Source organism: Arvicanthis niloticus, chromosome 3 (assembly GCF_011762505.2).
Source record: "Arvicanthis niloticus isolate mArvNil1 chromosome 3, mArvNil1.pat.X, whole genome shotgun sequence".
NCBI lineage: Eukaryota > Metazoa > Chordata > Mammalia > Rodentia > Muridae > Arvicanthis > Arvicanthis niloticus.
In genome coordinates, this window is record NC_047660.1 from 53978716 (window position 1) to 54001989 (window position 23274).

The window sequence follows — 23274 nt, forward strand, 5'->3', positions numbered from 1 at the left end:
CTACTGATGCAGAACAATTGTACTATACATTAGGTAAATTCAAAGCAATGGTTAATTTATTCTGCTTCACTTCCTAAAGTCAAAAAGGGCAAGGTCAAGGGGCTTTCACTGTCCAGCAACGTTGGGGAGCCTTAGAGTCTGCCTCAGAAATGGCTGCTATCCCCCAAAGCAGCTCCCTAGGCCTCCTGATTCCTTCTCTTTCAGCAGCTCCTGCCTTTGCTGAACAGGATCCCAGCTTAATGCAAAAGAGATCCCAGGTTCCCTTCAGGCACTCCATCCAGCCCTTTAAAGTCTTCTAAGGGCCAAACAGGGTGGTGCACACCTGTAACCTCAGCACTCAAGAGGAGGAGGAAGCCATCCTGGACTGTGTAGAGAAAACCTGGGTGGAAAGGGTGGGTAATGCTGACAAGCAACACAACCCCTTAGTATGTTGAACATTTAAGACACATCTACAGATTTCCTTCAGCCTGGTTTGACAGGCTCTCCCTAGAATGATTAAAGTTGCGTAAACCAGTAGGGGAGGGGGATGCTTTCTGCTTCCAGACCCTGCCCACAGAGGCCAGCTTAGCCAACAGCTGTCCACAACCTGTGACATCGATGCCCTTAGAAACAGACTATACTCAGAGCCCAACCTGGAGACACCAAGCTATGGTTTGGAGATGTTTGGAGGAGTGGGGGGGGGGGGGGGGGGCGTTCCCAAGCTCCATGTGCTGGAGGCATGATGTGCACAGGGTGGCAGTGGGAGGTGGTGCCTGGGGAAGGGACCTGGGGACCCCAGCCTCTCTGATTTTCTATCTTCACAATGATCTCTCTTGGTATTAGTTCCCAGCATTGCCACCTTCAGGGAGGTGATGTATTCAGGAAGTCCCTTGCAAGAGCCTGCACCACGCAGTTTGGTCTTTCAGCCTCGAAACCTTTCTTTTAAAGTTAGCCTGCCTTGGGTCTTTTATTATAGCTATGAAAAGCTGTTGAGTATTTAGAATGTGACTTATTTTCTAGGTTCTCAGTCAATTCCCCATTAGACACAGAAACTTGCGTAAAATATGCCTTCCTTTGAAAACAAGTGTTTTCAAAGAAAAGTTACTTCCCAGATTACAACACCAGCACCCCACCCCCAACCCAAGATGTACCCTTGGCAAGATACTCAGCCTCTGTGATTCACCAAAGTAACTTTCCTAGCCAGGTTGTGGTGGTGCATACCTTTATCCTGGCACCGGGTAGGCACGTGGATCTCTGTGAGTTCAAATCCACCCTGGTCTACAGAGCAAGTTCCAAGATAGCCAGACAACTACAGAAAAACCCTGTCCCCCCAACCCCACCAAAAAAAAAAAAAAAAAGACCTAACTTCCTTCCAAGGTCACTCTGTTTACTCCCTGGTAAGTGTATCTAATTACTTGAATTTGTTTTAGGACATTGAACCTAGGGCTGGGCATGTGCTCCTTCAACCAACCTGATACTATAAGCAAGTGAGTGAGTCCCCTTGCCTACAGTACCACATGCTATCACTTGCTGCTTACAGTAGGAACAGGAAAGTAGGCAGTACAGGCACACACTAAGTCAGACAATGTACCATTTTATTCCTTATAAAATATATTTCATATCATTGCTGTAAAAACATTACATTTCATTTCACATTTAAAAAAAAATCTTAACAGTAAAAATAATACTTGGAAGACAGCGGGGGGGTCGTGGGGGAGAAGCGCTGAAAAGACAAATTCACAGATGGGAGTCTCCCTTTTTGTGTTGTTTTTTGCCCCTGGTAAAGTCAGAACCTGGGGTGACCAGAAAGTAACAATTTTTTTTTCCCACCAAGTCAGTTTCCATATCCAATTTCATAGGGTCCTCTAAGGTGTCAAGCTATACACTCACTCCGACAAAGGCAGCCATTGCTCGCAGTACCGTCTGAAGCAGCAACATGATAAAGGCTTATCATGGATCCAACCCTTGGTTCCCAGAGAGCCCTTTGGCTTTGTACCTGAGACTTCAGTGGCTACAGACAGTATTCCTGGACTTGCAGCACGGAGTGAGTGTAGTGCAGTCCCACTGAGGCTGCTCCCAACATGGCACCACGTCTGAAGGTAACTCTGAGAACTCCGAAGAACGGAAATGTGGCTGGACAGTTTCCCAAGCTAACTGTTAGCAGGCTAGGCCCTGTTGGTTTCAAAAGCATGCCTGTGGTGCCTTCACCCGGTCAGATTCCAAACCCTCGGGGCTGGGGGAGCAGGGAGATAGAGATGAAGACAAAGCAGGCCTGATGGATGGGTGTGTTCACAAGCCACCCTTGCCCTTCAAACCCAAAGCCAGACCATGTGTCAGGAACCAACATGAAAGCATCGGGATGGGCAGGGAGCAAAAGGGGGACATATGACAGCAGGCAGGAGGCCAACACCACCAGGGAGGAGAGGGAATGAATGTAGGCTCGAGAGGCTGCACAGAGATGGAATAAAGAACCAAACAAAATCACAACTCCTTCAGTTTTTAAACCATCTCATCAATTCCTGTCTTTTCTCTCTTCCTGTTCTGTCTGCTGCACCAATGGCACAGGAAGCCTGCTTCAAATGGAGGAAGTTATATTCAGTTACGTTTGCAAGCTCCCAACCAAGGCTGGGATTAAAACCCCTTGTTGAAGTGGACACTCAGTCTACACCGGGATTAAGAAGGGGAGAGGAGAGCCTCTTGGTGGGGTCCCTATATGATCAAAAACTCTGTGTTATAAAAATACAACCCTACCAAAGACACCCAGACACTGGTGTTTCCCCTCCATCAGCAGCCCAGGCTGCCACTACACCCTTCACTTCATACACACAGTCTCTTAGACTCACAGGTTTTCTATGAATGGTACTTAGTGTGCTTTAGACTGAAAAGTAGATGTTTTCCTGTGACACCACCAGCGGAGCCTCAGTGATCAGGCTACTCTCCGTAAGCCAAGGCTGCTTACTCCCTGGGGAGGTGGCCTGGTGTCACTCCCTGAGCCTGTGACACCTGGGATGTCAGTCCAAAACAGCTGGGTCCTGGAAGTCATGTTGAGCAGGCCCAGAGGCAAAGTCTGCTAGGATCTTCCAGAGACCCCAAAGGAAAGAAGTTTTCCTCATCAAAGACTTCCACATCAGACAAGACCACCTGACATTCTCATGTCTGTGACACTCTGGGGGGAAGGGGCCTCAGGAAGGACTTCACTCAGCGGGAGCAGAGTTTTATGGAGACCCTCTACACTTCCTCTCAGAGCTGAAGGATGCTCAGAATAGTGTTGAGGCCACCTTCTCAAGCTGAATTCATACTAGCCTTTTTAGCTCAGCTTTTTTGAGACAGGCCTTGAGAAGAAGCCACATGTTTATTGGCATGCAACCCAACATCTGGGGGTGGGGGGGGAGAAGACCCAGATCCAAAAGTTGCCACCATAAAAGGGTGTCTCTTTTCTGTCTGCAGAAGCTGCTCCAACAGAAGTCAACCCATATCTTTAAAAAAAAAAAAAAAAAAAAAAGGAAATTCATTCCGCTCACAGTCCATTCTAGAATAGCTGAAAGAGCAAAGGATTCACCAGCTCAGCACAAAAACAGGCAAGGCATCCTGTCCTACTTTTGATGCGTATGTAGTCCCAGAGCGGGTGGGATGGGGTAGGGATGGGGGTAACTCTTTGGTCTCTGGTTCGCTGTAGAATACCCTTGGTCAATTTTGGCTCTCTCCTATTTTAAGGGGAAAAATAGTTTCATTTAGATTTTGCTTTTAAAAAATAAAACACTCCCACAAGGGGGAGAAAGTGTTTTTAAGTGTTCTATCTTAGCCAATGGAGCCCCAGCTGCCCACATCCATGCCACATCATCTCCCTGTGTTCTGCTGATGGCTGCAGGCCTGGAGGCCTCCTGGCTGCCAGGCAGGGTGAGGAGCGGGGCTAGCGGAGGCAGGCTCAGTCCAGGAAGCGCTGGCAGGCCTTCTTCCACCGGCAGGCTGTGCACCACTGGTCCCGGTGCTCGATGCCATACACCTTACGGCACTTCTTGGCCTCTCCACGGGCTTTCCTGACAGGGAACAAAATGAGGGTAGTGTCACTTGATGGAGGTGGCCCCTAGGTCACCTAGCATCAGCACGCAAACACACAGGAGCTGGAAGGGGTGGCTCGTGGCAGGAGTGAGCAGCACCTATAGCCAGAGACTCCGGGGAGAGAATCCACCATGTAGCCTCCATTGGAGGACTTACCCTAGGAACTACAGTTGGGTAGATTCATAGTCTACATTACCAGTGCTGATGGAGGGCAGAAACCAGAAGGCTGAGGAGGAGAGCTCACCTGGTGCTGCTCTGAGCACGGGGTGGGGAGGTGACAATCAGATGAGACTTCACTGTGGGTGGCGGCTGCTGGGGCTCGCTGAAGCTGAGTGAGCGGCTCCGGACCTGGGTATGAGCAACAGAAGCTGTTACATGAGACCCCCTCAGGACAGGGGGGCAACTCCCTGGGTCCTGCTATGCCTCACTGGGACCGAGCAGGCACTGGTGCAGGGGACCATGCAGCCTCCCCTGGAAAGACATTCTCAGCAGATGGGGTCGGCTTCAATGAAGTTACCATACAAGGGACAAGTGGAGGCACTATATTGCCTCAGTTGAAGCCTTCTATCAACTAGGTTCTGCCGTCTATGATACTTCTCTGTGGCAGACAGGTGAAAGTAGAGCCACCGTATGTGGTTCTAATGACTTCCAGTTTATTTCAGTTCAGAGTCAAGGGTACACGAATCCATGGTGGCCTGAGACTTCTGGTCCAGCCCACGCAGCCTTTGAGTGTTCCTATGATCTTCCTTGTTCTCCCTTTTGACAGCCCCGAAGTCTCTCCCTTCCTTTCATCTAGACATCAGAGCTCTAATTAGCACTTGACACACACACAGAGCAAGGAACTAAGTCTAGCCCTGTCCAGCATATTTCTAAGCAAGAAACTGCTCTGCCCTGAACTCCCTGGGAGTATCCTTCTAGCTGCTGAGAGGAGCTGTAGCCAGATAGAGGACATATGGTGTGGTGATTTAAATATGCTTGGCCCGTAGGAAGTGCTACTATTAGGAGGTGTGGCCTCATTGGAGTGGGCGTGGTCTTACTGGAGGAAGTGTGTCACTGTGGGGGTGGAATTTGAGGGTCTATGCTCAAGCTCCACCCAGGGTGGAAGAGTTCCTTCTTCTGGCTGCCTGGGAAGACAATTTCTCCTGGTTGCCTTTAGAACAAGATGAAGAACTCTCAGCTCTTCCAGTACCATGTCTGCCTGCACACTGCCTTGCTTCCTGCCTTGATGGTAATGAACTGAATCTCTGAAACTGTAAGTCAGCCCCAATTAAATGTTGTCCTTTATAAAAGTTGCCTTGGTCACGGTGTCTCATCACAGCAATGAAACCCTAACTAAGACACACAATGATCTTCACCAAGTATGGGGGTGGACTGTACCAACGACATAGTCTCCCAGCCCTGGAGATGTATGTAAAAGCTTTGGGGTTTGGGGGTGCACACTCACCGGAGAGAGGGATGAGGTGGTGGTAGGGGCAGCAGCCCAGCTGATGCTGGTGTAGATGTGGGGGGAAACAGGAATCTGGAAGGATGGCAGAGCCTGCAGAGACAAGAGTGTGTCAGCTGGGCCTCAACTTAAGGACATATCCTGTCTGCCTCAGGTCCCAGTGACTTCCTGTTTGCAACAGAAGGCATATTGCCACCTAATCAAGAGCCTGGAAAACACCAGGACAGTCACATAGGTTTTCCCACGAGCAGCCTCAAATCACCTAACCCTTCAACACAGCCATGGCCTGCCTGCCTTCTGGGAGACTCCAATCTTCCTCTCTAATCCTCCCTTTGGGGCTGCTTTCATGCTAGCCTCATGACTTACTAAGTCCTTAGGGGTGTCATTCCTTGGCTGGATCACCTACTGAGAACAGGCCTCAAGCAAAAAGTCCAAAGCTTTCTGAGTGTGAAAAGGACAGAGCTGCCACTACTCAGAAGTGGAGATGCAGGCAGGAATGTCTGGCTTAGATCCATCGGTAACAACACCAGCCACATTAACCAGATGCCACAGGGTCGGCGAAGGCTGAGCCTTAGTCAGACACTAAGTGGCCAACAGTTCTAATGAGGAGAGCCCACTTATTTTACGAAATCTTTCTCATTGAAAGTAGCACTGGTTTTAGGGGTGAAGGCTGGCCTTATGACATAGCCTGAGCTGACCCTTGACTCAGGTACCAGTATTACAAGCATGCACAGGCACATCTGGAGGGAAGCACTACGTTTTATTTACTAATTTACAAACTGGTCAAGTCTGCTAAAGCCAAATTGTACATACAGAAAGAGTTATAAACCAGCATATGGACATGTGAACCTAACATTCAGAATCAGGTTCGTTCTAAATGACATCACCCTCCTCGCCATGACAACTTTCCCAGGCCCATAAGCATAACAGAGTGGTCTTCCTTGGGCCTATGTCCTGTCTTCCTGTGCCCTGAGGAAATGGTACTTTGACAACGTAGAATTAGTCCTCATTGCTAACCCTAGCTCCACCATGTAGTTCATGAGAGCAGGGGCCATGCACTAGTCTAACTAAAGGGGTTACCTAATCCATTGTTGACACGTAGTGGGTACTCCAAGTGGGACCATTCAGTGTAACACCTTGGAGCTAGGGAGTTGCCTGGGAATCCCTGTATGAGTCCATCAATTCTTCTAACTAGTCTTCAAAGTGACAGCTCTCAGGTCACATCCACACAGCCAACATGGTTAGACTTCTCATTTCTACCAAACGTCACCAGTTTCCTTTCTCTTCCTTCTTGTTCTGTTTTGTTATTGTTGTTGAGAAAGGGCTTACATGTAGCCTAAGCTGGCTTCAAACTCCGTATGCAGTGAGGGTGACCCTGAACTTTCATTCTTCCTGTCTCTACCCTACGTGCTGGGACTGTGGGTGTGTGCGTCCACACCGGGTTTATGCTGCGCTGAGGATCAACCCAAAGCCCTGTGCACCTTAGGCAAGCACTCTACCATCTGGCCTACATCCCTCATCTTTCTTTTTCCCTCTGGTGGAAGTTAGATTTAGTGACTTGGTCAAAAGGTTCAGTCTTAATCGAGGTGCCAGAGGCCTACCCTCTAACAGCCAGTGACCACTGAGATCCAAGCTAAGCCCTGTGTGTGTACATTCCATACCTGGTATGCATGGTCAGCCTGAATGTGCCAGAAGGAGCCAGGAGCTGACTTGCTGAGTGCAACTGAGGGAAGGGAAGACTCCAGGCCAGGGTGTTCTGGGCCAGACGACTGGACTTTGGCTGGAGGCAATGAAAAAGCAGCAAGGGACGGGCTGGTCACCCGGGAGGTGGACGCTGGCTCCCCCGTAGGTGTCCCAGGGGCAGGGGGGGCAGCCACAGCCAGAGCAGATTCTTCTTTCATCTGCATCTCTGTGTAGTAAAAGTCTTCCTCCCGCTTGAACTGATCAGAGTCGACAGTATCCCTGTATACAACAGACATTTGGCCGTCACTGAGGACATGTTGCCTTGGTTCGAAGCCAGAGGAAAGAAAGTCACAAGGAGGAACTGACTGTGTATGCCCACCCACAAAGTTAGGGGAGGGTCCCAAGAGAACATCCAGGAGCCCTGCTCTCAGAGGCTGTCACGGGGGATTAGAATATGCCCATCCACGGGAGCTCTTCTTCCCTGCACAAGGGCTCACACAGCATCAAACGTGTGAACACAGACCCGGCCGTGGCACAGGCCCTTTTGGGGCACCATCTAAGCATGCTCCCAAGGCCCGTGAGGCAGTTCATGCCAGAGCTGCTGCCCAGAGGGCTCTGTACAGAGATGAGACCCTTACATTTGCACTATAGCTGACACAGACCTAACTCCCACAAGCAGCCGCAGAAGTAAAACTTGGCCACTTCGCTTAAGTCACAGGATGTCACCAGCAATTAAACCAAACTGTTCTATTTCTACCCAGAACTGAAACTTCTTGCTTCCTCTACCAGGTAAGAAGAAACAACAAGATGCACAGAAAGACACACAGAGCTCACTCTCCGGCAACAGCATCAACAATGACCCTGATGCAAACAATCTCCGTGGCCAGCAAAGGCATCAAGCTGACAGTGGTCAGGGAGAGGCTGTGGGAAGCGCCTACAGCAAAGCCATTTCACTAGAAGCATTCTGGGCTGCAAGTCCTGTGGAGTTCGCAGAGTGGAGGCGCTAGGCTCTGTACCTACCCCAGGTGGAGGGCTTTCACGTGGCGTTTGATGCCCACAATTGAACGAAGAACTTTGCCACAGCTGGGCCACAGGCACTTGTACATCACCTTCACAGAGTTCTAGGGGGGAAAAAAAAATCTTAGCAACTGGTGTGTATGAATCCTGTCCCCAGCTTCTCTCACTGCCTGATGAGGACTTCAGCCAGACCCAAAGGAAAAAACTCAAGGGAAGGGATTCCCAGAGAGCATAGAAACATGCACGAGAGAACTCAGAAGTGACCTGGTAGCCGGCCACATTAAAAAAAAAAAAAAAGGCACAGCTGCACGCACTTGTAATACCAAGAGCATGACAGAGGCGAGTAGATCCTTGGGCACACTGGTCACCAAGCATGCCTAGACCCTTTGGTGAGCTCCAGGCCAGTGAGAGAGCCTGTCTCAACAACTAAGATGGGGTGCATGTGCATGCACACCCACAAACATACACACCCAAAAAACAAAAAGGCAGAGGAACCAGCCACCTCTGGGAATTTCACAAGTGCAGCAAAGGAGAGATACCTGGACCTACAGGGTACCTGCTCCTCTAGAGATGGCTGACCTCACTACTCGCATGCCCCACGGTCACCTACCTTCCTCTTTCGTGGGGCTGGTTCATCTAATAGGAAAGGGTCAGGATCAGTCTCAAAGCCGTGATCAGTTTGGGGAGACCCAAAGGCATCCCCTAGGTACTTGGGGCTGGCCTGCGGGTGGGGGGGTGAGGGAGTGGAGCTGCCACTGCTCCCGCTCCAGTGCCCACTGCTGCCACTGTCTGAAATGTCACCGCTCTCCTTCCATGGGTCACCGCTGGCTGCACGAGAAACTGTCCAGACAAAGAGAGAGGTAAAGGAATACTCAGGCTTATCCCCAGGACCAAAGGAAAAGATGAGTAAATAAATAATAAAATTAAAATATTAAAATTTCAGTTATTAAAGATATACTTCCTGAGCTACAGGATGAGGGCAAGTGCAAACATTACAGCAATTTTTGCTACAACCCCTCTGCCTGCTGGATATTTTCTGGCACGGCCACATGGGTCATCATTCACCCACACAGACGCACACTACAACTACGGTTCATTGAGGATTAATAAAAAGAACACAATTAAAACCCAGTTCATGCTGTACATGCTAAAAAGAGCAACTTTTCCTAGTTCCAGCCTAGGAGAATGTCCACTCGGTAGCAGCAACACAGGGAGACCTTCTTGGTAAGTTTCCTGAAAATGCCTTTCAATCATTCCACCTCAGACAAGAGCATGAACGCCTGTGAGTGAAAGGAAACTGCTCAGAACTCTCAGACCATACAGCCAGGTGATCTCCAGGTGACAGGAGGCCCTGTCTCACCTGTCACGCAGTGGCCACCTGCCCCTCAAACTCAGATGTCTAAAAAAGAAGAATGCAAACCAGTGGGATTTTCACGATTAAGTTTTCCTTGATTTTTTTTTTTTTTTTTACTTAATTCTTTGTCTTTTGTAATGCTGAGGATGAAACCTGGGGCCTTGCTCATATTAGGCATTCTAGAACTAAGTGGAACCCCAAGCCTAGATTTTTACTTTTTAGATCAATGGGGTCTGTAGGGCTGCTTCAGGCTCTGTCTAGACTCTCTTGTGCTTTGTCTTCAAAGCTTGTGCCAAGCCAATTGATAACATAATCTGAAAGTCTAATACATGGGAAATACCAAGAAAGATGGGGGAAAAACCTTATACCCTCCGCATCCCCTGCTCCCTATCCAGACATACAGAGTCTCGTGACCCTGAACTTAAAGAGACACTGCCACACTCTAAGAGACCAGGACCGATCTGAAAGCTATGCCGACTCCAAGCCCCATGTTTCCAACTCTCTCTCTACTTCTAGGAGACATATGCCCAAACAGGATGCTGAATAAAGAACCCCCTCCTCCCCAGATACTCCTGCCCAGTCCCAAAGCTCTGATGAGAGCTTTTCCTGGAAACTGAGAAATTACCACAGCTACACACAGACCTTAAAACAGTAGATGTTTAAGGCAGAACTCAAGAAGCGTCCAAATCAACTGACCATAGTCCCATGAACTCAGACCCAAGAGGGAACTCCTGACATTTTTTTCCCCCCCTTCAGCTACTTTCCTGAATCTGCTGACTCAACTTTTTGAGAATTTGGCATCCCTCCTCAGGGTCTTCCTTGTGCTCATTAAAGCCGGCTGCACTGCTGGGATTCACCACTAGATGTCCCCAAGTGCAGTGACAATCTCTGGGTAGAATAATTAAAATTTGCTTTCAAAGGAAGATTACTCGTGAAGGACATTTGTAAAGGCCAATTTCCTCTCAGTATGAATTAGAATTAGCTCCACATTCTCCTACAAGTAGCTTTTAAGACTGGCAGATAAGGGATTTCCATTAAAATAAATTTAAGTCACTAGCAGTCTTGTCAAAGGCCTTATTCTGCAATCCTTCTTTAAGCTACCCCCCACCCCACTTTAAGCTACAACCCTTCTTTAAGCCCACTGTACTGTATGGGTACAGTATGTGGGGGTCATAACCCAAAGAATTTTGTTTGCAACTATAAATCAGAGGTCATACTATTGGGAACTTTTTATTACTCTATGTGGTAGGTGTGTGTGTGCACACGCGCATGAAAGAGAGAGAGAGAGAGAGAGAGAGAGAGAGAGAGAGAGAGAGAGAGAACACATGCATAAGGACAACTCAGTACTCAGTACTTTTCTTCCACTATGTGGGTCCCTGGAAGCAAACACAGGTCGTCAGGCTTGGCAGCGAGCACCTTTACCAAGAATCATTTTGTTGGCCCACATTGCTGGTTTATATAAAGCAGTCAGATTTGAGCTCAGGTATTTGGCCTCTAAGCCCATGCTGAGAATTTGCGAGGCTTATTTGGGCACTGAGAAGTGAACATTGACAATCGGAAGCCACTAGGGGGCCACGGAGCATAGGTCTGCTTTTGTAAACTAAGTAAATCGTTCTGCTGGCCCTGTCCAGGCTCCCACAGAACCTGCTTGAGTGTCTGGGCAGCTGGACTTAGTGCTGAGTTCAGTCACTGTCACGAAGCACCAAGTTTCTGCTCAGGTGAGGAAACTTCTGGATCAATGGTCGTAAGAGACTGCAGAAGCCTACTGCCAAGTTCACACTGGCAATACAAGCTGGGAAGGGAGAGCTTCAGTTGTAGGCCTCCGCCATGCCAGGAACCAGTCCAGCCCCACTTGCTCACCAGAGAAGATGGGCTCAGCCCCAGGAGGACTCTGCACAACAGGACTGCAAGACAGAGACGTCAGCACCATGGCGGCCATCATCTCATCCATCTCCACTGCATCCGACTTCCTGGATTCAAGTGAGCAGAGAACATGCTTACTTCCTCAGAGATTACTACCACATCCGCTTATTTTGTGGGATCACCTTACATTGATGTGAGCCCCCACCCAGACAAGTAGCACAAGCTCAGTGGATGGTAAAGCGAGAGTCCACGTGCCCGTTCCGGGCAGTGCTAATATTAGCTCAGAATGAGCAGTGGGTTCCCTGCTTAACCGGCACTGACACCTGAGGCGGCACCACTCTCCCCAAAACTCTCCTTCTAGACCTGCAACTTAAAATGGAGCATTTTATTTGGGGGAAGAGAGAAGAGTCAAGAAGATAAGGTGGAAATAAATGATGCCCACCGGAATCTAAACACTAAAATTACATCCTTCTCCTGTCTTATATTCAAATTTAAGAGGAAACAATTACACTAATGGATCTCTCTCCCTTCTGCCAAAATAAACACAACATTCTGTTAGCTTCTGAATGTCAACAGAACCTATTACATAAGCCAATGAACAAACAGACCAGGATAAAATAAATAACCAGATGAAACCATCTCCCGCTGTTAAACTCCAGGCTGCATAGAATTTTATGTGTCTTTTCTTTCCCTCTAAATTTATACAGTTATATGATTTGGAAGTAAAATAAGCACTATCTGAAATGTAAAGTATCTGGGGAAAATCAGAATGTAATAAGCTGCCAGTGGCTTGCCTACTTCAAAGGACTGTATTCACCCATTCCTTATACACAGGTCTGCTAAACTGTGCAACTGGGTTTGAAGCAGACAGACCAAAGCCATTAACATAGTAAACATGACTTTACATGATCTTTGTGTTTTCACCTCCTCAGAACAGCAAAACAAGTTCTTTGCTGACTTTCCACTGGATACACGATCAGAAATGCTGTTCCTCTGGCCTTAAAACACTAGGTCTGCTGGGCCAGTGATATGGCTCAGGGGACGAACGCTGCCAAGCCTGACTAGGCGAGCTTGGCATACAGTACTCACAGAGTAGACGAGAACTGACTCCTGAAAGTTATCCTCTGGCATCCATCCACATGTGCACCACAGCATGCACACACCCCATACACAATAAATAAATGAATGTAATAAAAACATGTTTTAAGCCTCCCAATCTGCCAACAGCTCCCATACCCACAGAAAGTGGGACAGAGTTCAGCTGTTTATATATCTTGCATGCAAAATAGTTCAGTTGGCAAAGTTCCCTGGTTGTTTTTATTATGATGATGATTATTATTATTGCATGCTGTGTGTTAGTGCACTCATGCCATAGTGCAAATGTGGAGGTCAGAGAACAGCTCTGTGGAGCAGGCTCCTCCTTCCACCCGTGCTAGGCTCAGGCACTGAACTCAAGTCGTTGGGCTTGCACAACATGCTCTTTAGACCTACTGAGCCATCTCCCAGCCCCAGATTCTCCTTCATTAAATCTTAAAAAATCAATACAGATAGACCACAGGGTGTACATCAGGATCTAGAGTCCCAGGATGACATTATATCCCTAAGCTCTAAAGCAGAATATTCATTCTTCACCTAATAGTTTTTAGCACCTAAGTGAAGAATCAGACCAGCTGTGCTCCAGACACAGCCTGCTGCCTGCCTGTCCAGTTTTGAGCTAAGAAAGGATGGTTTTACCTTTATAAATGCTATTTAAGAATCAAAAGCATTTTACGCCTTGGCAGATGATACATGCCAATGGTACTGAATTACAAGAAAGTTTGGGGACCCTGATTAGCTTTCATTGATGAGAGCATGGCTGTGCCTACAGGCTTTTGGGTCTATGGATGCGACAAGTGGTCATGACAGAGTCTGCTTTGGCCACAAGGCTAAACCATTTTCTTCACCCTATATAGAATGAACATCAGCACCAGGTTCAAGCCATTTATTTGTTCCTGTCTCTTCTTCTGAAAAATTATTAGCTGAGTTTAAACTTTCACCAAAGCACATACACTTCACTCCTAAGAGAGTTTCGGAGAAGAAAGGATGTGTCCAAGGCTTCCTTAAAAACATGCCTCTCTGTACCTAACTCCACTATCCCATCAAGTAGGTACCTAAGACCCCACATTCCCTACACCACGTCCCAGCCCATACCTATAACCCTCCCCACCCCTACAAACCTCTTTGGGACGTCGATGTTCCTAGACACGGGTCTGTAGGCTGACACCTGGGCTCCGGGTTCCGAGGCTGGCACCTGGGGTGTGGTACCACCCTGCAGCTCTGCGAGCCACACCTCTTCTACTTTACAACAAATCTGTAACTTCTGGTCGAGCAGCTGGACGGTCACCTTGTCCTCGGCCCAGCTGTGCTGTTCCACCAGGCCCTTGCACTCCTGACCCCCATACCACACACAGACCTGCAGGGGAAGGATGGCCAGTGGTCAGCGCTCAGGAGCTCCCACACCAAAGCCCTTGGAGATCTGTATTCCACGTATCGGGCTCTGTCTGCAGCAGCCTGTGCTTTGACACACTCGTCTCTAACGATGTTAAGATCTGTCAGACATCCCCAGCGTTCACATGTTGACACTTAATCCCCAAGACCAGTGTCAGGAAGTACGGACCACTGTTTGTGAATGTCACAAGAACTGCTGCTCTCTCAAATGGCCTGTCATAAGAGGAGAGTTATCCAGAAAGCGGGTAGGCAGGGAGAGTGTGAACTATTACAAAAGTGAATGCAGACTCTCTCATTCTCTTGACCTTATCTTCCTCAGAGACTTCCCAGTTTCAGGAAGGTTGAGCCAAATTAACTACTGTCTATAGCCTACCCCATCTTGGGCCTTCCATTATAGTAGCCTAATCAGGCCAGGAGAAAGCAGGTATTCCCAAGCACCAGCTGCCCACCCAAGCACTGTGGCAAGCCACACAGGATCAAATCTTCCTCCTATAGCACCCTACGTGCTTTCTACAGTAGAAGATAGTGAGAGCAGGCCAGCAACTGGGGTCTCTGTGTGGATCTCAAATTATTCTCATCCTTCAGTTATCCACCCTCTCCTCCTTGCTCCACTTCTTCTCCCCCCCCCCATTCCCCCCTTTGGTTTTTCGAGACAGGGTTTCTCTGTGTAGCCCTGGCTGTCCTGGAGCTCCCTCTGTAGACCAGGCTGGCCTCGAACTCAGAAATCCGCCTGCCTCTGCCTCCCAAGTGCTGGGATTAAAGGTGTGTGCCACCACTGCCCAGCTCCTTGCTCCACTTCTTACTCAATACTTTTCTTCCAGAGAGTTCTAACTCCCCATCTCTTCCCAGCATGCATTGGAAAGGGAGAGAGGCTCTCGCGTGAGGGTACCAGCAAGTTAGAAGGCTATCTTATCTTATGAGGACAGAGGTCTAGTGGGCACCAAGCTTCATGGGAAGACAAAGGCTAAGTCTCTGTGGATGGACCCTAGAGAAGGCAATGGCAGGAGTTCCCCAAGTCTAGAGCTAGTAATAAATCAGGCCTAGGTGACCATGGGCCCAGCCATGGCAAAGGGATGCAAGAAAAACAAAATCTCATCAGATCTGGACTACACTTCCATCTGCATCTTCTGCAAATGCTTTCTCTGGCTCCGACAGTCTAATGTCCTTCTCCTGGCTGCCTCCATCTGTGAAATGAGGCAGACAAAAAGCTGCGAAGTGAAGGCCATGCTCTGATCTGAGGTTCTCGGCACCCCAGAATGCTTGGCCACTCTCTCCCCTACATGACAATCAGGGAGATGCCCTGATCTGAAATGAGTTCATTCTCTACACCTAGAGCCCCAGTTCACAGGCCTTCCAGCCTATCACTCAGATACCGCTAATCCGCCAGTCCGAGTGCTTAAGAGACAGGGTATGTATCCATGCTGGGCTCAACCTACCTTCTGTCCAGGCTGAAAGGCCACCTGTGGGTGGCCTGAGGTACCCAGAGCTTTGAGGACATCCTTGGGCTGCTCCTGGCACACAGGGTCCTTAGAGGTGAGTGAGGATGGGGGCATGGCTCCTTCCGGCACTTCTATCTGTGGCTCCAAAGGCAGGCTGGCCCCTGATGGCACTTCAGTGGCACTAGGTCCCAACACCCGGGCTCCCAAAAGGGAGCGCTTGCCAAGGCGTCGGGACAGCATGCTGGATACTCTTAGCTCCTCGGTCTGCTGAGAAAAGTGGTAGTGAGTGAGTCTCTCTTCTCTCGCTCTCGCTCTCATTTCTGTGTGTGTGTATGCACCATGGCACATCCGTTAAAGTCAGAGAACAGCTTGCGGGAATCAGTTCTCTCTTCCACCATGTAGGTTGCAAGGATCAAACTCAAGACCTCAGGTTTGGTGACGAACTGCTTTACCTGTTGGGCCACCATGTCAGCTCTATCCTTCCTTTATACAAAAATAATAATAATAATAATAATATCTATTCCTAGGAAGGCAGGTAATAAATATCAATAAACTCAAGGTAAATAAACTCACTTGTGAACCCAAAACACCCAGTGTCCCCACTCCCGTTTTCTAGTTTTTATTTTGTCTTTTAAGACTCCTGTTTCATGCAGCTCAGGCTGAAATTTCCTATACAGTGGAGGGTGACCTTGGATTTCTGATCCCCCTGCTCCATCGCCCAAGTATTCACCAGCATGTCCAGTTTATGTGGAGCTTGAGGCCAAACCAGGGACTCTGTGCATGCTAGGCAAGTACTTCACCAAGCCCCTCCTTCTATAACTGCTCACATACTTTCTGTTGTTATTTTGTTTTTGAGGCAAGGTCTTGCTAGGTAGCCATGGCTGGCCTGGAACTTACTATTCAAGTCAACTTGGCCTTGACTTGTGGCAATCCTCCTGCATAAGGGCCACTTCACCCAGCTCGACCACAGTTTATTTCTATGAAATGAAATCATCTTTGGTAAGCTTGTTTTCACTTAATATGCCAGCTAGCCTCTTTCCTACATCATGAAGTATTGTTCTGTAAAAATAGCCACCATGGCTTCCTTAGTGAGGGTCCTTCACCCGGTATTGCCTGAGGGCTTTTGTTGGACACATGGACTCCCAAGCTGGATTCCCCTCAAAGCTGCAGACAATCTAGGAAACGCATTGTGCTGTTTTTCTCCTAGAAACTAACACCACCAGGACTAAAAAAGTGGCTCCGTGGTTACAAGCACTGGATGCTCTTCCAGAAGACTCGCATTTGGTTCTAGTACCCACATGGTAGCTTGCAACCACATGTCACTCCACTTCAGGAAATCCTATGACCTATTTCTAGCCTCTGCCAGCACCAGCACAGACACAGACGTGCAGGCAAAGCACTTGTATGCAGAAAGTAGAAATAATAAATCATTAAATAGAAGAGGAAAATCCAGCCTCTGCCAAGCACACTGTCCTCCTCCTCCCCTCCCCCAACCCCCAGCCATCTTGAGCCTCTCCTCTGGGTCTCTAGCACACTCGGCAAGAGGCACACTCCAGGTGTGCTGGGGCTGGGCAGACATTAAAACACCAGGGCTTTTCCAGTTGCTGCTTCTCCAGCCCAGAACACCATTGGACTAATTGCATACAGGCTAAATATCTCAATAGAGGTATCCCAAAGCCCAGCAGTGGTGGTGCATGCCTTTAGTCTCCCAGGACTTGGGGAGACAGAGGCAGGAGGATCTCTGAGATTGTGGCCAGCCTGGTGGTCTCCAGAGTGAATTCCAGGACAGTCAATGTTACAAAGAGAAACTCTGTTTTGTTTCTTGAAAACAACAACAAAGTATTCTAGCACATTCCTCCCCCTCCTCTCGGCCTCTCCCTCCCCCTCCCCCCCCTTCCCCAATCCATAACCAGAAGAGCCATCACTGGATAAAGTCACTTCCCACTAAGCCTGAAGACCTCAGTTTGAGCCTTAGGACCCACATGGTAGATCTAACTCCTGCAAGGCAAGTTGCCATCTGACCTTCATACACACACAAATAAATAAATGCAGCTAACTGCATCTCCTAGCCCTATAAATACCCTTTAAACACTTGTTAGCATCAAACGTCTTTGAGCTGTCCTATAGGCCTCTTTCTGCCCTGGCCCATAAGTACCTCAGGGCTGATTTGTCCGGGTTCCATATCACAGCCTCACCCCACCCCCATCCACGCTTCTTTTCCCAACTAGCCAAGCAAGTTCTACTAGCAGCCAAGACAGGAAAAAATACCTATAAAGAAGAGTTGGAGAGAGTGTGAGCCAGGGCACGGGGAACACCAAAAAAACAAGACCTCTAAGTCAACATGAACAAAGCTCATAGAAACTCACGGAGACTAAAGCAGCATGCTCATGGAGGGCCTGCACAGGTCTGCACTAGGGCCTCGGCATACGCAGCCTCATATGTAGTGTTTTACGGGATTCCTGAGTGTGCAAACAAGTGGGTCTCTGATTCTTGTGTCTTCTCTTGGATTCTTGTTCTTCTGTTGATTTGCCCAACTTCAATAGGATAATTTTTGCTTTATCTTATACTTTTTTTTTTTGGGGGGGGGGTTGGTATTTTGAGACAGAGTTTCTCTGTATAGCCCTGGGTGTCCTAGAGCTTGCTTTGCAGATCAGGCTGGCCTCAAACTCACGGAGATCTGCCTGCCTCCTGAGTGCTGGGATTAAAGGCTTCTGCTACCATGCCAGGCTTTGTTGTGTTTTCTTAAATGAATATGCACACAAATGAATGAAAACCTAACCACTGGCGTAAAGGTTAACAAGAGAAGGGACACTCTACCTGCTGGGAGAGGGAAATCAGTTTTCCATGGAATGACAGGTCTGTCAACCACTCCAGAGCAGGTCATGCTCAGGAATAGCTGGCCCACATAACTGCTCGGGTCTTTTTGTTCCTTTTTTTTTTTTTTTTTTGGTTGGAGTTTTGTGTTTTCTCTTTTTGTTGGGTGTTGCTTTATTTTGTTTTCTTGGTGGTGGGCAGGGGTGTTGTTGTATTGAGTTTTTGTTTGTTTTTGTTTTGTTTTGAGAAAAAACTTAAAATTGGGTGGGTAGGGAGAGGGAGATGATCTGGAAGGACCTGAAGGACTGAAGAATATGATCAAAACATTTAAAAACTGTTTTAAATAATTTAAAAAAAAAAAAAAACAATAACAGCAGAAGGATAATAAGAAAGCGGTAGCCAGGCAGTGGTGGCACACACATCTGAGCCCAGCTCTCTGCAGGCAGAAGCAGGCAGATCTCTGCGTTTTGAGGCCTGCCTGGTCTAAGAGTTCTGTGACAGCCAGGGCTACATAGAGACCAGGTCTCAAAAAAAAAAAAAAAAAAAAAAAGAATTAAGTAACAGAGTGGGGGAGGGAAGAAAAGGAAGTAGAAGGGAGGGGACGATAGAAAGAGGCAAATACTGAGCAAAGTGGAAAGGCTGGTTCTCTGCTCAAAGTCTGTAATCTGATATACTAGCAGCTTGGCTAGGAACCCCCAAGAAACAACGCAAAGATATGGCACGCAGAATCCTCAAGATAGGCGGCTGGTGCCTTCATGCTCTCATAGAACTTCGTGACTACAATTTAAAAAAAAAAAAAGTGCCCCAGATAAAAGGCTTTTAAACTGCAGCCACAGGACAGGGTGTGACTCAGTGTACAGTGTGCCTGGGTTCAAGCCCAGACATAGCAAAAAAAAGGGAGCACAGAGCAAAGGAAAGTACAGTGTAATGCCACTTACTGACAACAGGTGGCAGCACTAACACAGAGAAACCACCAGTCTTTTTCTTGCCCTCCCCCACCCCCCCAAAAAAGAATCCCAGGAGCTACCCCCACTTTGCTGAGCCGGAAGTTTGGGGTTTCTAGTACTGAAAATGAAGAAGGTGGTGTTTCCAAACCTTGGTTCCCAGTCTTCAGAAAGAACCTGAGCTGTTTGGGCAACAAACTCTGCCGTTGTTTTTGGAAGGCTGTCTTCTTTTTAAAGAATGCTCTTCTGTTGGCTGGTAAGCCTGCACCTTCCAGAAGCCAGAGGGATCTGCGCAAATAGGCAGCTTGCCTGCTCCTGGCCTGCTTCCACAGGCTGGCTACTTTCTCCAAAAACCCACTCGAAAACACATTATGCTTTCAGGATTCAGAAGTAATAAAGCAATAATGACAGAAGTTGGCCGGAAAGATGGGTAGAGGAGCGAGGTCACACCTATTTTGGAGGTGCTAGCTGGTCACTCAGCATGGAGGATCTCACCCTTCCTCCTAGTGCATGCACCACTCTAGCTGTCCTCTTTCAGGACCTTCTTCCCCCACCAGGATGCTTTCTCCAGAGCTACTCATGGTACCAGGACCAGCCAGCCATGTGGCTTTTCATTTGTCATGTGACTCTTCTGTGGCAGCAGAGAAAAGTTAGGAAACCTGTACTGTGAAGTAACAAGGACTGGATTTCACCGTGTAGCTAAATGCAGCCTTTCCGGTTTTACTTCTCCACTTACAGGATTCCTTGATGGGTCATAAACTTATAAAGTGGTCTCAGAGCATCATAAGGGGCATCTGGAGTCCCAAATGCCGTCATCAATAGGAAAGGGATAGCTCATGCGCTTTGGTCAATGTCCAGTCTCAGCAGATGCATCCTGATGTGCTAATGGCCTTTAATGCAGACATCTGCTCTCCGTTACATAACTGAACCTGACAGAATGGTAAAACAAACTCTATGGTCCAGAGTCACAAACTGCCATTCATCACGTGATGGCTACTGGACAACAGCATCTCTCTCAGCACACATTGCAAGTGCACAGAGCTGCACACGATGGCTGTGCCTCTCACTACCCAGGGGCATTGCGGCATGTCATGACATCACCCAGCAGCACTTCCAGGACACAGGTCAGAAGCCGGTGGTTTATTACACAACTCATGAGACTTTTGTCAGAGTTGAGGAGGGTGAAGTTTGGACCGAGGTTGCTAAATGCAAAAGCTCTGATGCTCACTAAGTTGCTAATGAGGGTCAAATTGAAGACAAGAGGCTCCTAATCTCTCTCTCTCTCTCTCTCTCTCTCTCTCTCTCTCACACACACACACACAAGAGGCTCCTATTCTCTCTCTCTCTCTCTCTCTCTCTCTCTCTCTCTCTCTCTCTCTCTCACACACACACACACACACACACACATGCACACGTGTGCACACGTACGCACACACACGCCATTTCCATGTCTTTATAGATCTCACAGCCAGAGCATAGTCAGGAGCCTGGTTTTAGTACTTAACATCCTGGGTGCTCTCCTCATCCTTTACTGGAGAACTACCAGGTTTCTTTTCCTCCTTTAAATCTTTACTGTTGTAACATGAATTGCTTTTCAATGTTATGTTCTAAATTCAACCAGAGGATAGATTATCAGGAAACCGTGTCTCCTGTTTTCAGCAGATCTCCACGGGGATCTCGTTCTAAAAATGGGTAGCCAGTATTTCGGCTGATAGGTGCCGTGTGCCCCTGTGTGTTAACAGTGATTATGAGCAAAAACATTTGTGACCATTTTGGCTCACATTTTGCCACTTGCCCTTTGTCACATTCCATCACCACTATCTGAAAAACAAAAACAAACAAACAACAACAACAAAACTCAACCTACTTTGGGTTTTTTCCTCCCCAGAGACAGGAGAAAACTCTACCTGATTTCAGTTAGAAACCCCAGTAAGAAGGCTGGAGAAAGGACTCAGCAGTTCATAGCATGAACTGTTCTTACAGAGAAGACCCAAGTTTGATTCCCAGCACCCATGTCGGGTAACTCACAGGAGCCCTGACAGCATTTTCTGCCCTCTCTTTGGACAACTGCACTAACATGAACACACCAAGCCACACACGTAATTAGAAATAAAAATAAATCTAAAAGAAGATGACTAAATCCCCGTGAGGGTATGTATCCAAGGCCCTAACCCAAAACCTCTCATCTCAGCCATTCATCGGGCTTTTTGGTGTGTGTGCATGTGTGTGCACACTCTGGGGACACATGTATGTCAGAGGGCAACCTCAGGCGTCTGTCCTCATCACCCACCGGTGTACACAGGGCTAGGGACATGCAGGCTTCTGTTCTTTCCCCTCCTATCTCTGTAAGAGCTGGGGTGACACCTGCACAGAGAGCACTTCCTAGCCCTCTCCCCAGCTCCTCTGTATTAGCTTTACGGTGGGAGCATACACACTTAAGATGTTCATACCATACTCAAGATACACAGCATTTAACATATATTAGTGATCTTTTTGGTATTTCTAAATCCACTGGCCTCAGGCTGGTGAGTGGGTAACAACCTGAGTCTGATTGACCAGACACACTTGGTAGAAAGAAAGAACCAAGTCTTGCAAGCTGTTGTCCTGGACACATGTACTGAGACATGCACACCCACACCCAAAACTTAAAAAATACCATGTAATTTTTAAAATTTCAAATCAGCTGTCCAGATAGTAAAAGTTTGAATTCTCAGGATATTCTAATTATTATCTTTTTCTGAGGATTTAAAAAAAAAAAAAAAGTGAAATTTAAATAAAATCAGCCAATCAAGAATCAAGGCTGGATCCCTCTCCACAGCATCCTGTAACGAAGCACGAAGCCTCTTACTGTTGCAAGTAACAGATGTAACAGGATAATGGAAAGGAAGAATAATGGTCTCAAATAACAGAGCCATTTTCATATTCCAGCGATGGGCCAGAGAAGCAGGTCATCTGATCTGGTTTCCAGCAAATAACAAATGAACCTGATCAGCAAATATGCCTGTGGGTCTCACAGCCCAGCTGGCATTCAACAGGGTGACAGAGGCAGTTCTGTGCTACAGAGGGAAAGGAAGGAGTTCACAGCTCTCCCAGCAACACGAGCCCCGCCCCACCCCGCCCCTTGCACTTACCTCCTCCTCCTCCCAGCTCTTTCTGAAACACAGTGCCCTTTGTTCATGACTGTCCTGCTGGCTTGACTCTCTGAAGGAGACAATACTCAACATAGCACCTAGCACCCAGGGAGGGCTCTCCTCTGAAAACCTCAAACACCAAGAGCTCTTGTACAGTGCCACTACGTTGAAAATTCCATATGTGACTACACGTGAAAACACAGGCCCCTTAAAAATGATGTGCAGGGAGCTCCGGAGACCACTTGGCAGTTAAGAGCAGTTGTTGCTCTCACAAAGGATCAGGATTCACTCAGTTCCCAGCACCCACATGGCAGCTTGCAACTGACAGGTCCAGGAGATCCAATGCCCTCTTCTGGCCTCAGAGGCCACCAGTTAGTTATACACATGACACATACATATATGTAACCATACATACATACATACATACACACACAGTGAAAGAGAAATAGGTAAAATTACCTATTTAAGGTATATAACTACGAAACAGATGACTCTCAGGGTTCAGACATGGATTTTTGCAAATATTCCCAATTTGGGGTCAGGCTGCAATAACTGATATGCTTCTGTTCTCAGGCACTTCTGCTGAGGAATACTCAACCTGCAGCAGTGGGACTGCAGAGCTCTTTGCAGACCATCATACTTTGCTTGTCACTCAAGGTTTGTTATTTTAATCAAATCTTCCCAAGGCCCAGATTCAAGAATAGTTTGGGGCCTGGAAAGATGGCTCAGCAGTTAAGAGTACTTGCTCTAACAGAGGATCCTGTGATGTTCCCAGCACCTACATGGCAATGCACAACCATCTGCAACTCCAGTTTTAGAGGATGCCCTCTGCTGGCCTCCTTGAGTACTGCATGCAAAATACTCATAAATACAATTGCAAATGAAACAAACAAACAAAAAAATATTTCTAAAAAAGACCTGCTGCTTCCCCTGACATTCAGGTAGACATCAAAGCAAGGCAGAAGGCTGGAGAGATGGCCCTGTTGTTTAGGGTATTTGCTTCTCTTGCAGAGGACCCATGTTCAATTCCCAGCACCTACATGGCAGCTCAAAACTCCAA

The 23274-nt window shown here is 47.7% G+C and overlaps 1 protein-coding gene across 3 annotated transcripts in view; it reads right to left on the reverse strand.

Moving 5' to 3' along the window:
• Window positions 1–1557: 1557 nt before the first annotated feature.
• Znf395 (zinc finger protein 395) overlaps window positions 1558–23274 on the reverse strand; it is a 41714-nt gene continuing 19997 nt past the window's right edge. For 2 of the 3 annotated variants that reach the window (XM_076930833.1, XM_076930832.1), the window contains exons 2-10: window positions 15323–15592; window positions 13616–13851; window positions 11397–11506; window positions 8793–9022; window positions 8186–8286; window positions 7144–7444; window positions 5483–5575; window positions 4283–4386; window positions 1558–4016 (exon numbers count right to left, since the gene is read on the reverse strand). In XM_076930833.1, the coding sequence (XP_076786948.1) occupies window positions 3905–4016; window positions 4283–4386; window positions 5483–5575; window positions 7144–7444; window positions 8186–8286; window positions 8793–9022; window positions 11397–11506; window positions 13616–13851; window positions 15323–15565 (1530 nt within the window). In that variant the 5' untranslated portion in view covers window positions 15566–15592 and the 3' untranslated portion in view covers window positions 1558–3904. The remainder of the gene's footprint in view (window positions 4017–4282; window positions 4387–5482; window positions 5576–7143; window positions 7445–8185; window positions 8287–8792; window positions 9023–11396; window positions 11507–13615; window positions 13852–15322; window positions 15593–23274) is intronic. The other variant, XM_034498767.2, reaches the window with a different exon arrangement.